Genomic DNA, 15,168 nt, shown 5'->3' with positions numbered 1-15,168 from the left:
AAGAATATTTAATGTTACCTATAGGATTTTTAATCAACTACAATTTATATTTAGCGTCATAAAGGGAAATCATAATGAGTTGAAATCTAATGTACAACTGCATAGTCTACTAGCCCTAAAAATTTAATCAGATGTAACAACATAATACCTCAGAGGTATATTCAACACAGGAGCCCGCCTGTACGATTTGCCCTGGCCAGCAAAGAACCCACTCGGTCCTTTCAGAAGTAGGATACGCGATAATAGCCTCTGAGCATACGTCTCGAAGGCTCACTTTCATCTGCTGCTCTAATTGCTGTAGCCAGCGTTCTACCATACCCTGGAATAAGAGAGAATAATGACAAGGCTGTTTGTATTGGATCTTATACTTTCTGTGTGTATATTTTGGTACATATATTTCAAAGAAATTTTTAATCAAATTGACCTCGCTAGTGAATCAAAGTTACAAAGTAGTTTATTTTCCCAAAGTTACAGTACTGACTTTGGCATCAGCAGGTTGAATACTCGTGGACAGCGAGACCACTTCCCCCTCAGAAGATGTCATGCCAGTAATCTCTCCTGCAGCGTTGAACTCCAAAGTGTAGATGCCTTCGAAGCACTTCTTGAGGTGAGGCTGGACACGCATTGGGTCCTTCGTTTCGGACAAGATCTCTAGTAGCTCGTCGTTAGATAGGAAGAAGAATCTAAAATTATTTTAGAATCGGATTACCATGGTCTGTATTTTCAATGTTTACACAGTGCACCATTCTGTAATAAATGTGTGTTTTATATCAATAACATCTTAAACATTACAATTAATATTCTATAAGAGAAGGCTGATTTTGTAATTGATTTACGAGAACAAAAAAATACAATACTTTTTATAGAACAGGCAGGAGGGATACGGATGGAATTTCGTATTCGGCCGCGACGTCTGATAATGAAACTCAGCTGTAGGCATTAATCCGAACAACTCCTCTGAACACTATCTGTGGTAAATGCGGTAGATAGAAGATTCAGAGTGACGTCACATCTCTACGCAACGCCAAGGCATCTAACCGCCCTTCGTTGAATACAGTCAAGCCGCAAGCGGAAGGAGCTGTTACTGGGGACCATCCGCCCAGAGGTGAGAACAGTACTCTTTGTGGGGCAGCGCTTTGAAAAGTTGCCAGCGATGGCTTGGAGTGAAGTAACGTATTGCCTTGCTGAGCTCACCAAGGTAATTGGAGGCTAATTTAGCCTCAAAACCAAATGACCGCGAAATTGAACTACGTTCGATATGTCAACGTACATATATCTATCGCTTTCCTTACACTAAGGGGTCTTACCTAGGGAAGAACAGCCTCTTCTTTTCAAGATAGTCGTTCAATCCTCTCTGAATATCATCCAACAGGGCATTGCTATATCTTAACTTCTTAAGAAGACCCGGGAAGTCTGTAGCACTCAGAACCATAGGGTCCTTTTGCGTCGCCGCCATTATCGTTCGCCATTCCTTGTCCACATCTCTGAAGTTCCTTGCCTCGGTAGGCATTTGTCTCATTATATCTTCGGATGAGAATATCGGCTCTAGATACATCCACGTTGCTTGACACTGGAATTGATAATACATTTTATATTCACGAGTAAGTCGAAAAGTTAGAGTCGCCAATAAAATAGGCTTTAAAAATATCGTTTTAATTCGGTCAAATTTTTGACAATATGTACAATGATAAATCACGAAATTAATCGTGTTATATATATATTTATATATCAAATAAAGATTATAAAAGAAAGTATTAATTTAAAAAAATACAGACGCAAGCATGCAGTTGTAATGTTATTAGATTGTTATGGTCTAAGATCCCGCTATACAACGACCTTCACCGAGATGCTTATTTAATGAAACTTATTTTATATTTAGTTTAATATAAATATTAATTAAACATACTCTGGACTGAAATTTGCTAGGCAACCCATATGGATTATATTTATTGACATATTAAATTAAATATAAAATAAGTTTCATTAAATAAGCATCTTGGTGAAGGTCGTTGTATAGCGGGATCTTATACTATTATGGGATTTTTGTTTTACAAATAATGTATTAATTACCTGCAACCACTGATCCAATATATCCTGCATACTGATGAGTTTTTCCTCCCAAGCGACCATGTCAGCTTCAAACGCCTTGACGTAGGGCGAACCACGCATGGTCTGAGACTTTAGGATGTGGTCATCTAACTGTTGTTGAACGTCATCCAGGCCTGTTAGGATAAAGGTTCCTGTGTCTCTGGAATAGATTAATCGGGTTTAAGTTTCACCAAATTGCCATTTTAATATTTTATTCTATTTTGTATTATTGCTAAAACTAAAGCTAGCGTGAATTATGTATAACAAAAAACAATTATACCAAAAATATATCCGAAGATGGCTTTATAAAAAAAATCTTCAAACATTTATGAAAGGAAAAATCAATAAAAATTATTCAATACATTTAATTAAGTAATACCTAATTCGGCTGTGTTGTGTGATGGTGTGAAAGTGAGGGTATGTACGTGCAGGTGTGTATGTGGGGTGTGTTCATGATGCTAGTGATTTAGCACTATGGATATTCTTAAAACTCCTTTTAAGATTCCGCGATAGCTTAACTAGTCAAGGCTAAAATATATGTCGTAGTATGTAGGGAGACAAAACTGAGATTTTTGCATAGTTGGTGTTGATGTGAGGAACATTAAACAAAGCACGCATATTTCGTATTATTGAATGCAAAATATTAATATGAAACCCAATTAGCGAATGTTTTCTCTCATTCATTTGTCAGCAAAGCGATCCGATAGTGACAAAGACAAAAAATTACATAAGGAGTTTCACGATTCACGAAGATAAAATTGAAAAAAACATAAAAGTACCTATACGGCACAACTTCGAACTTGACTCCGACCCACTCTTCCTTCATCTTCAACAAGTTCTTCTCCAGCGCGTACTCTTTGGAGGCATACTGTTCAATCTCTTCCAGCTGAGCTCCAAATACGTGGACTCCTTGCTCTACCATGTCTGCTAAGGTCGCGTCTGGTCCATGAATAACTTCAATACCCACAAGGTCACTGATTTTAGCCCAGTGTCGGTCACGCATACCCTAATTATGTAAAAGTGATCGTTAAATCCGAAATATAAATACTCTTTTACTACTATATATATAAAAAATCAGTGGCGCTACAAACTTTTTAGGTCTGGGCCTCAGATTTCTGAATCTGTTTCATGATTATTTGTCAATCTAATAGATAGTAGTTATTCTAAGGCAAACCGGTTTACTCAAGATGTTTTCCTTCACCGTTCTAGTGCATGTAAAATATGCATATAGAAAGAAAGTCCATTGGTGTACAGCCGAGGATCGAACCTACGACCTTAAGGATGAGAGTCGCACGCTGAAGCCACTTGGCCTACACTAATAAATATATAAATAACACATGTGAGTTAAAATAAATATTTATCGGATTACATTTGTTATATAAAATTAACATTAAAATTATATAGGTTTTGTAAATAAATGAAATGACGTGTAGCTTAACTGCCACGTTCTCTTCCCTAACCAATTCTGTTAATTACTAACTAAGTTTCACTGGTGCAACTAAGGTAAGCATGACAATATCATAGAAAATTTAAATGTGAAATAACGGAAGAAAAACAAACGCAAATAGAACTAACCTTATTACAAATAGCACAGAGTACGGGCAGAAGGACTTTAAACTTCTCAACCTTGTTCCGCACCATGTCAGCTATGCGCTTAGCTCCGGGGTACTCAAACATTTGTTTGCCCAACTTGTACAGCAGCTTCCACCACGCTTCCACGTCCTCTGATATCTGCTCAGCGTCCAGCCCCAGGAATGGACCATGGTACCTTTAAAATGAATTTAGATTATAAAGCATTTAATTATAACAATTGTAAATGGGTAACACTAGCATATATAAAAGACGCATTTTGTACATAGCATCTCTTTCGGCATAATACAGCGTAGATACAATAAAATACAAGAGACCAATAAAAATAAATGATGATATTTTTCCCCAACAAATGTACAAAACAAAATGTTCTTAGTAAATTATCCAATATGTGGAAAATAATTATAATTCTAGTAGTATTATTTATAACTAACCATTTTTCATAGCCATCATAAAAGTCATACGCCGTATGCCACAACTTGTGAAAGGGATCGACGCTGTTCAACATTGTTTGCAGACTGAAGTACACAGACACTTCTTGGTCTAATAAAGTTTCCTCACTAATTATATCTTCGGCTTCATACTTGTCACTCTATAAAAACAGTTTCAATCAGCCGTTAGCCGTTTCAAGCCCTTCACAAGAAAGAAGTTGAAGAAATAAAAGCATATCATTATTACAAATCCGTTTTCAGATTTTACATGAATTGTAAGCGAAGCCTCAGTAGGTACAAGTGGATAAAAAAATATAAAAATCTTGTTTTAAATTTAAAATTAATCAAAAATATTATGGCCCATGAGGGGATCGAACCCGCGACCTTCGCGTTATTAGCACGACGCTCTAACCAACTGAGCTAATGGGCCGATGTGTTGCTAGTTGAAAAACGTATTTTAAAATCTCATGTTCAACAGTTATAATTATATGAACACTGCACATTATGTTTTCAGACTAGTATCAAGACGATTTTCCCACAAAAATGTAAGTACGTGCTCCTATTTCACTATGCCTCCTATTGATAGAGCACAAATCTTCGTTTTTAATTTATTTTATTATTATTCATTACTTAAGTCATGTGGAACATGATGTAATGGTTGCAGCTCAAGTTGCAACAAACATTGTGTAAAATTAAAAATTTGGCGATTAAAAAGAGTGGCGGAGGGTTTATCGCCAGTTCTTCTCTTCCGTTCTACGCCCTTGATTTGAGAAATGGCAGTAAATGTAAAATTAGAAGCATTTAGCATTTTTCTTTTTTAAACTGATCGATATTTTGGCGATCGTATTAAAAACAAGACAGTACCTATTAACAAACTAAAAATACTTGAAGGAGGTTCACAATTCGTGTAATTTCTTTCCGTTTTACCAATACTTTGCTTAGCTCAAACTTTACCATAGTTTCATTTCTATTCTTTTAAACTGTTCGAAATACATAATTTTGAATCATACATTTCGATGAGGCTGATCTAAAATATTTTTAATCGGCCGATCGTCACATTTTTTATTCACTTAATTTTGTTTTAATTACCTTTTTGTCAATTTTGTTTATTATTAGTTTTATAATTTTGTAATGAGTGTTTTGTGTGATTTGTGTGTGTAAGGCAATGTATCAGTCTAACCTCTTACCTCACTTAAAGAAAAAACTTTTTAACGGGATTGAAGTTATGTATTATTATAAATTTACAACTATTTAACATAATTTTAAATTTATCCGACGTTTCGCGTGCTTTACAGCGTGCGTGTCACCGTGACCACGTTTAAAAGTTTTTTCTTTAAATGTGTAAAGGTTATGTAAATCAAAGACAATACTCTTACCTCACTTATTGTTCCCAAACTAATATAATTTCTCCTTATCCTTACGACTGACAACTGTGTGCTTTCCTTCTTGTTAAATATATATCGAAATGAGGTATGTACTCAGGACTTCTGTTTTTAGTATAAAATTGCGTATCGACGGCCACCGAACCGTTCCCTTTCTTACATTAAGGATTGCAAAATGGACTAAAGGATTTGGACGAGGCCAAATGTTAAACGTAATGACATGGACTTAATGGCTATTTTAATATTTTTATTTACTCTTTTACATATACCAGACTCATTAAAAATACTCACCATTAAATTGTTAAATATTTCATCGACTTTCCCAACGACATCTTTTAGTAAATCCAAATTTAATAATGGCGGATCATATCTCCTAAACAGCTCTAGATCTTTCTCGTGCTTCTTGAGTTTCTCCTCAAATATTGCTTTGCGACTGCGCAGTTTGTCTTCCGCCATTTGCTTTTTAGTGTTTAGAGTTTTCAGTGTGAGATCTATGGAGTCTTCCATGTCCAATGGCCAAAGGAATACTCGGGTGTTTAGGTTTATGTCTTCAACTGGAAGACAAGTTTTTTTTCAATGCTAATGACAGCATTGCCATACCCTGAACTCTAAGGTCGTGCGTTCAAAGCAAGGCTGTGCACTAAGTTTTAGTCCTACATGCTATTGATACTTGCTCATATCTTGAATAAATATGATACAACCTTCTTGAGTTAGACCCAAATGTAAAAAGAGGTCATCGACTGACAAGGCACATAAGGGTGATCACCTGGTTACTAAAAATATACCAATATTCTACGTATAGATATATTTTTACCAAAGAACGCGGTAACACGGTAGTTTACACTTTACCGTAAATTTTAATAGAATGCTCACAAATATACTTTATCAATATTTTTTAAATACTAACAAGACAAATGCGCATGCTCCATGAGAAAGAGGACATGATCTGCCGTGGTACGGGACTTCTCTCGTAACTCAAAGAGTGCACAATCCCTGCATTCGAGTATATAAGCCAATAGCTCTACCAACTGAGCGGTTGTTTCTGGACTCTCGGAAGCGCGTGCAGCCATTTCTTCGTATACGTTGCATATACTGAAACATTATTTGAGAGATCCAAGTTAATTCAGTCCCAACTAAAGGGACCTCTTGTCTTAAGTTATTACCTAATTAGCTAACCTGACATATTATACCGACCATATCAATATTACAAATCTTTTATTTTTAAATAATTATATTGACTTCAGGCTTCCAATTTAACCTACAAAGTTATCGAAAATGGCCTGAATTTTTTTGCTCTTTGCCGCTTTTTTGTTCGACTTGGCGGGCGCACTGCCGTGTCCCCAGATGTGAGAACTTTAACGATATTGAAAACGATATCGAAACGATGGACGTTGTTACTTCCAGAGTCTATAGCAATTATTTCAATCAAAATCAAATTCAATGATCACATACCTATTAGTATAAGAATATAATAATAATGCTTTTCCAGATTGGAGCAATATTTTAAATGTCCCTTGTACGAGCCAAGGCTGTAGATTTTGCTCACTCAGGCTTTTTTAGTTTTATAAGTGTGGCGATTAAATCGTCGGATTGACTCCACTCACTTCGACTGTTACATTGCATTCATGCGTTACATAGCAATTAACATTTCATTATTATTATTTCACTTATATACTATTGCTGTACACGAGTGGTTAATATAGAGTAAAAATAAAATCCTCTATTATTTAAAGCACCCCGAATGACCCAGGAACCGTACCTACATCCCTTATCTTAGACTTTGCATGCCATCGCTAATAGCGGGCTTTGAAAGAGTACTATGGCAATCCTATTATCCAACTACTGATTTCGTAATTATAAAACTGTCCAATGCCTATCTCAGGTGATGGTTTAAAACCTTATGAAACTTTAACAAAATTTAACTTTGATAGACGTCCTTAATAAGAGTAATAGCGATAATTGAGTATAGTATTAAAACTGCCGATTAAAAAAAAAACTTAATTTTTTCCAAACATACCCTCGATTCCACTTCCGGTTAACAGAAATGAAGTGATCCACAATGTACTGCCGCAAGCCATTCACGATATCCCATATAACATCATTAATAGGACCACAGTCCAACATAATCATGTTTAATGGAATGTCTCGCCGGAGAAAGAGTATTTCGTCTCGGAGAATCTCATAAGTCAAAATACGCGCTGAGAAGTCCTAAAATAAAAAAATCTAACAATTTTAACATTGCCTGGCCATTTCTTTATATTTAGGAGTAAATGAATTTAATTTAATTATAATATTTTGTTTACATTGATTTGATTAGATTTAAAATTTGATCTAAAATAGGTGCATGGGGTTATAAAAACAATGCAGCATATACTATATTATATTTCTTTAACACAACTAAGTAATTTAGAACATTTATTGACTCGAATTACCTAAAGTTCAATAATATAAGTCAATAATATAAAAAATCGCGTTGTAGGAGTATTTTCGTAAAACGAATTGCAAAAGTTATTTAGTTTATTTGTATAACAACACAATTGACGACACAAAGATACGCAAAACGACAACTACTAATTATGAAGTTGACAAATCATTATAAATTTTAAACTATAGAAATATAATTGAGAAATCTCCACGTTGGAGTGGGAAAATACAGCATTATATAGGGGGATTACTGTGTTTATATGTTCAGAAAGTAAACAATACACATCTAGTTTGTGGTTAACCTTTAGATACGGCGGCGGTTCCAAAGCAAAGAATCGAAGCAGCTCCTCATGAGCTGATCCATCCAGAAGATAGTTGTACTCCACAAATCGGTTCAGGAATGAAATGGGTCCTGGTTTGTTGAGTGCGAAGTGACGAGTGCATTTGTTGATTATCTCCGTCATGTACATTTCGTCTGGGTATACCCCCATCAGGTATGGTTGGGGACGACCAGAACCTACATACGGAACAAACATATGGATTAAATTATAATGATGTTTTTTATGACAGTCTCCTAAATAGTTTGGAACAGAAAGTCTTTACAATTGTAACGAGAATTTTATTCACGACAGTAGACAATTAGATGTGGTTATAGCCAGTACGTTTATTAAAGAGCAGCAGGGCCCGATTTAGAGGTCTGGTGGCCTCGGGGCAACAAAGCAGTGGAGGCCCCCTAGCCCCAAATTATTTTCCAATTAAAAAAAGAAACAATTATTTTCAGTCAACTTTTTCAATCAATAATTTATTGTAAAACCAATTAGTCTTTTGACTTTCTTAGTATTTATCAAAGAAAGGTATATCAAAAGTAAAGTTGTTTACTAGTGTTTTAGTCAGAGTTCAAAACCTTTTCTATTGTAGGGCCCTTCTTTTGAATACGCTAACGGTAACTACATATAAATTTCTGAATATTTATACAACCCCTTTTTTTTATTTAAATAGCACCCCTACATAGTAGCCTATTAGGCACCGATTAGGCAGAATTATGGCTGCAGTGGAGTGTCAAATCTCCCCTTTCCAAAAAAGGGAGTTTATATGCTTATGCGTGGTCTTCCGCCGGGCCCGGGCGATAACTACTCCAGAAATACCCTCATGATAATTTATGGGCGAGTTGGAGCCCGCTGGCCGGGACCGGCGTTACGTCTTGTGCTATTTAACTTTCTGACATATTTGACAATTTTATTGCAGAATGTTTCCAGCTGCGATCAGTGCTCAGACAACATGACGCATAGCCCATCCCAGGATACCCTCATGCCAATCTCGTTATAATCTACTTACTATAGCAATAATATAAGTAACATTGTTTTAAATCAAACATTAAATCTTATTACCTGGATACATAATACTATCGACGCTGGGCAGCTGGTGATTCACATTGATAATGGCGTGGATCCACTTAACAATAAGCACTCGCATCTGTTCGAGAGTTGGGTCAAAGTTCAGATGGATGGATCCAGCTTGACCCACCACTTTGATGCGTAGGAGTGGACACTTTATGAACGTGTAATCCTGGTAATCTTGACCGTAGTCATTGCCCTCCTAAAACAAACTTTACGTAAATATAACTAATTAATTATTGTTTATAGTATAATTATTATTAATAAGGGAGTCAAAAAAACATTGCCAAATTAATCTCCTCCTAAAGTCATCATGGCTCAGATTAGGCGAGAAAGTGTACTTACTGTTCCTCGGTCAGTGGAGAAGTTTTAATCAATGTATAAATATTATGTACTCTATTTATTATTAAACAATAATTTAAAAGTAAATGAATGCTATGTTATGTAAATTTTGAAGAGAGTGCCTGCTTCTTGCTATACTCTCGGGCATAACTCCAACGATTTAGGTAATCACCACGCTTACAAAACTAAGAAAGCCTGCGTGATTAAAAAATTTAATAACGGCATGGAGTTGTATTGAAAACTACATACCCAGTAGTACGTAAAATATTCAGCAAAATGAGTAACACTGCGCTCGACAAGATCTCGGACTTGCTTTGACATCAAACCATGAATGCATCTGCAAAATCATATTATAATTATCAATATATGTAAACAAATCCTATTTAAAGTGTGGCTTTTAATAAAATATTATTAAAGTCATCCTTTGATTGCTTAGCCTTAGTTCTAGAAAATTCATTTGAGATGTAGGGACTCTCGGCATCTTCTACCGCATTTACCATGGAGAGTGTTCAAAGGAATTGTTCGGATTAATAACCTGCAACTAAGTTCCATAATCGGGCGTCAAGAATATGAAATTTAACCCATATCACCTCGAGCTTCGTCGTTCCCCAACTTAACCTTTTTTATGGCCGCGCAACATAACCTCTTTGTTGATACAGCTGCCCATTAATGTATTTCCGAACTAATCTGAACTAGGGTCTTTCAAGATAAAAGTGTATCAATTCTTAAAAAACCGGCAACGCACTTGCGACCCTTCTGGCAGTGCGAGTGTCAATGGGCGGTATCACTTAACATCAGGTGAGCCTGTACGTTTGCCCCCTGTTTTATTAAAAAAATCTACAAAACTTACTTAAAAAATTCCTCCACTTCAAATGTCGAAGCTTTTTTCTTCTTAGAGACATATATTGACCAGTGCTTTCTCATCTTAACCATCGTGTCAGCTACGTCAATTAACCAATTGTCGACTAGATCAGCCCTTGTCTCCGCACAGAGCTTGTTAAGACGGTCCGTGAAGTCTGTTGGATATTGTGGAAAGGGGAGACCTTCTTGCATTTTGTTCATATCACAGATGTACATATTTTGGTACCTATAGTCATATAACAGCCAGAGTTAAAACATTTACCTAAAATTCTCTTATATTTAAATATAAAATAACTGAATTTTAATTTGTAATGTTAAACATAAAGCTTGTTTAATAACATATTTTATAGTAAGCTATATATAAAAACATTTGTGACAAATAAATAAACATAGGTCTCACATCCTTGAGTTATCAAAAAACACAATTTCTCATAAAAATTGAACACAGCCTTGCGATTCTGTAACTCACTTTTCGAATTTGGCATTCTGATAAACAATAAACTACAAGCCTTTTCCTCCTTATCAGAATGCCAAATCGTAAAATGACTGCTTCACGACTGATTTGTTGAGACCGCCGCTGGGAAAACCGCTGTGTGAGTTCGAAAAGTGAGTTACAGAATCGCACGGCTGCACCACTCCTTTATAAAACATATAATTGTATTTCTTATTTTTATTTGGGGCTTTTCCTTCCTTAAACCCTTCAATAGCAACCAGGGGGGACGACACTTATAATCTGCCTTTTGTACAAGCAAGAAACAAGTATTGTTTTATTTTACACCTTTAAGGCTGATTCACGCTACACCGTGTCTCAACCGGGCCGTGCCCCGGCCGGGGCACGGTCTAACATTAATGATATACTTTTGTATGAAGTAATTCATGCCTGACCGTGGCTCGGCCGTGCCCTTACCGTGCGCCGCCGGGACTCGGTCGGGGCACGGCGTTGTAATGTCGGTGGGTATTGTTTCCCGGCTCCGGCACGGTCCGGCCCCGGCACGTCGTAACATGAACGTAGGCGCCCGGGCACCCAACGTCAAATCTTAGTGAGGTTGAATTTTTTCTATGTACGATAAATATGGCTTTTGAAATCTTGTAATTTTTTTGGTTAGATCTGGTTTTAATTTTTCAAGTAAATGAGTAAAGCATTCTTTAGATATTCTAAAATAACCATAAAACTTGCTCTCGTCGTATATTAATTCTTTGTAAAGTAAAGAAAATTCCCCTTCTGCTTCTCGCTTTCTCCAGGTTGGATGTACACCCCATCTTCTTTTAGTACTTTCGCTTCGTTTTTCTAATACTTCGTCATTGATGGCAATTGCAATAGCTGCCAATTCAAATTGTGAAAATTGCATAATTACTTAAGCGTCAAGTCTATCGACAGATGAAATTACTAGCTGACAAAAACAGATATAGTGGTGCAAGCACGTACGTGCGTACACCCAAACAGCCCGGTGTAACATGAATCAATGTCCAGGACGGCGCACGGTGGCCGTGTCCCAGCCGAGGCCCGGCCCGGTCGCGACACGGTGTACCGTGAATCATCCTTTATGTTATACAATTTAAGTCGAAGCATGTATCACAACTACATATTCAGTGTCATAAGCTGCAGAATACGAAAATAACCAAATTACCGTTCATGCCATATCCGTCTGAGTTCTATAAGGACAGGATTCCCTTCGAAGTAGCGATAACTCATGGCCTGTTTGGCCCTCACGGCGCTCGTGTGCCAGGGAACAGGGGCACGGACGATCAAAGCTGGCCAAAGGGATGGCAGGAAAGCTATGTTTAACCTCGAACGCTCGGCTGGGTCTTCTAATATGTAGCTTAGGAGGCATCTGAATATTTTGAAATTTTCCAAAGTCAAAAAGGTTTAATCTTTAAGTTAAACACATTTTTGTTGTACACATAAAATGAAATTACAGAATACTTTAAAATATAAGATAAGTATGGAGATAATGTAACGTAATCAATTTATTTTTTAGAAAGAAGCAATTTCAATAATCGCAATTTTCTGACAAATGTGCTAATTTTTGTTTTTATTAACAAGATTAATTTTCGTGGAAACAACTAACGAATTGTACCTATTCTTGTACTTTTAAATTGACTGAAGTTTATCATTATTTTCGTTTTTATTTAAATGTGTCCGTTGAGGTTATTTACGTCTGAGAGCTTAAGCAAATTGAATTGAACACTAAAAGTTGGTAACGCATATCTGAGTATCATGATCAGCTGTAAAGTGAGATCTGGCTGTGATTATATTTACTTCACCGATTTTTGTCCTGCGCTTCTTTTATAATAGTGTTTAATTTTGAGGACAAATAGTCTTGAACACACATAATTTGGTCCACATCGTCGACAAACAAAAGGACACATGAATCATACAATCATTCAAGGAAATAAATTCCGTAGCCTAACTGCATAGACCCTGGTGGACAGACCACATAGTGCGCATGGACAAGAACCGATGAATCCGCAGGCTCCTTAAATGGAGTCCTCGGCAGTACAAAAGACCTCAGAGCCACCCACCCACCGACTAGGTGGACTGACGACATCGTCAAAGAGGTTGGCTCGCAGTGGATACAGAGAGGCCAGTACAGGGCGTATTGGAGGATAATGGAGGAGGCCTAGGTCCAGAAATGGACCAAATGAAGAAGCTGGAATTCGCCAACAAAGGAAGAGAATTATAGGATTTCTAAGATCTTTTGAGCATTTAGTTTGCTTTATCAATCTTACCTTTTCATTGCCAGCAGAAAGTATTCCTTGATTTCGGTGGCACTCTGTCTCACACAAGCCTGATACGTCAGGATAAGGAGCCGCCTCTTAATATGCGCTGTTTGCTTATCCACCCCCTGTTTCGCTCTTTTGTATAAATGGTCTGGATAATCCGGGATCACGTCACCCGTCAGAGACTGAAACACACATCAAGGCTCTATTTATTACATATTTTAAAGCTGAATGCTTCAAAAACTACCTGTACAGATAGTCCTAGTGAAGTTAGCAAAAAAACTAGTGGCGCAACAACTTTTTCGATCTGGGCCTCATGTTTCTATATCAATCTGTTATGTGATCACTTATTTCTCTTATTAGACAAGTAGGTGATCAGCCTGCCGTGTTTGGATCTAAGGTATGGCGGAGTTCTCACGATCCTCTAGCGTACGAGTGTTTTATGTCACAACGATCAGTGTTAATTTTGAAAATACGCGCTACACATAATAAAACAAATATAATGTAGATATTTACTGTTGTCAAATAATAGTTAATTCTTTCCAGGTCCTTAGGGTGTATGTATCGATAGTGCTCCTCTTCAGTCACCCTAATCAATTCTAACTTCTGGTCATCCGGGTCCCGTGGATCAGCGAAAGACAGCTTTGCCAGATGCCTAGAAATCAAATGCCTTTCTAAGAATTTTTTCACACAACTAAGGGGTAAATAATTATGCTACCCACAATCAGCATCACACTGGAACCATGGGATCAAAAACAAAATCGTTTCGTTTAGAAGCAACAGATATCACATACCTACACTGAAAGTATATAAGAAGCTACGAATTTACAAATCCAAGTTTGTCTCTACTGAGACTTAATGCGATATTACGATACGATAATTGACTAATAAGGACATTTAACATAAGAAGGTATCCAATAACACTACTTAAAGTCTCTATTAAGGGGAAGATAATCTTCACTCTCTGTTATTGTGTTCTACTTTTTAATTACCACTTAGCACTTAAGACTAACGTGCACTAACACAAATTCAAATAGTTATATCCTTTTGAATCTCCTCACTAGGCCTGTGGTGTCAAGAATTTGAATAGCCTCAACATTAACCTGATGGTGGAGCCTTTGTTCGTGGGCTCCAGCAATCATTTTAATTATTGTGACAGCATCCTCTACATTAAGGTCCCGATGGAGGTCGTGGTCCATAATTTCTCTTATTTAGCGTGATTAAAAATATTTGTATGGTACAAATGGGGTGGGAACATAGATTTGGATGAAATTTGTTTGGTTGATAATTTAAACTTACAATAGGCTAATGCTGTAAATAAAAAGGCTGTATCAGCTAGCCCCATCACTCTGGTCTAACACAACGCCAACAAATTTGTTAGACATTAATATGGGATTAAATGCTGGCATATTTTAATTTTGATCTACTGAATTAAATATATGTAGCATTGTTGTCGCTTGGCATATCGAATGCAGAATAACCATTTAAGTTACGTAGTTACCTTGCTGCTTGTAAAGTTAGAAAATACATAAAACAACTTTACTTTTTTAAAGCCTCCTGCGCGGCTAACTCCGCCGCTTCCTTTTCTCTTCGTCTTTTCTCTATTCTTTTTCTTTTTGCCTCTGCTTCTGCTGCTTTACGTCTGTCATATGCACCGGATACTAAATCTTCTAATAGCACTAAACCTTAAAACGGTGTATTAATTCAATAGAAAAGCATATTCTTCTGTTAGAGATATACAATATTTATTATTTTAAATTGTTTTAGATATATAAAGATACCTTTTGGAAGCTTATTCTTATCCTTTTCCCTCTGAATGGCTTCCAGTCTCTCTTTCTCCCTCTCCGCCCAGGATTTTAATGGAGGAAACTGTAATTCCCCATTTGGGCCAATGGGCCCATACAATTGTGGAGGCGGACGGCGTTTTGGAGGCAT

At 36.7% G+C, this 15,168-nt stretch overlaps 1 protein-coding gene and 1 non-coding gene across 2 annotated transcripts in view; both read right to left on the bottom strand.

The window, feature by feature from the left end:
- The window catches only part of LOC125058121 (dynein axonemal heavy chain 3), a 50,803-nt gene extending 35,635 nt beyond the window's left edge, over nt 1-15,168 (bottom strand). Inside the window, exons 1-19 of the mRNA XM_047662161.1 lie at nt 15,015-15,168; nt 14,777-14,918; nt 13,750-13,888; nt 13,243-13,418; nt 12,141-12,344; nt 10,502-10,738; nt 9,901-9,988; nt 9,304-9,511; nt 8,218-8,432; nt 7,509-7,699; nt 6,399-6,583; nt 5,783-6,045; nt 4,113-4,270; nt 3,664-3,856; nt 2,868-3,094; nt 2,071-2,248; nt 1,308-1,570; nt 482-683; nt 149-319 (exon numbers count right to left, since the gene is read on the bottom strand). Coding sequence (XP_047518117.1) covers nt 149-319; nt 482-683; nt 1,308-1,570; nt 2,071-2,248; nt 2,868-3,094; nt 3,664-3,856; nt 4,113-4,270; nt 5,783-6,045; nt 6,399-6,583; nt 7,509-7,699; nt 8,218-8,432; nt 9,304-9,511; nt 9,901-9,988; nt 10,502-10,738; nt 12,141-12,344; nt 13,243-13,418; nt 13,750-13,888; nt 14,777-14,918; nt 15,015-15,168 — 3,594 coding nt within the window. The remainder of the gene's footprint in view (nt 1-148; nt 320-481; nt 684-1,307; nt 1,571-2,070; nt 2,249-2,867; nt 3,095-3,663; nt 3,857-4,112; nt 4,271-5,782; nt 6,046-6,398; nt 6,584-7,508; nt 7,700-8,217; nt 8,433-9,303; nt 9,512-9,900; nt 9,989-10,501; nt 10,739-12,140; nt 12,345-13,242; nt 13,419-13,749; nt 13,889-14,776; nt 14,919-15,014) is intronic.
- Trnai-aau lies at nt 4,466-4,539 on the bottom strand. The gene has a single exon. It is a non-coding gene; the product is annotated as a tRNA-Ile (tRNA).

The sequence above is a fragment of the Pieris napi genome, chromosome 17 (genome assembly GCF_905475465.1).
Source record: "Pieris napi chromosome 17, ilPieNapi1.2, whole genome shotgun sequence".
Taxonomy (NCBI): Eukaryota; Metazoa; Arthropoda; class Insecta; order Lepidoptera; family Pieridae; genus Pieris; species Pieris napi.
Note: the sequence above shows the minus strand (reverse complement) of the source record. Positions and strands in the feature narration are given on the sequence as shown.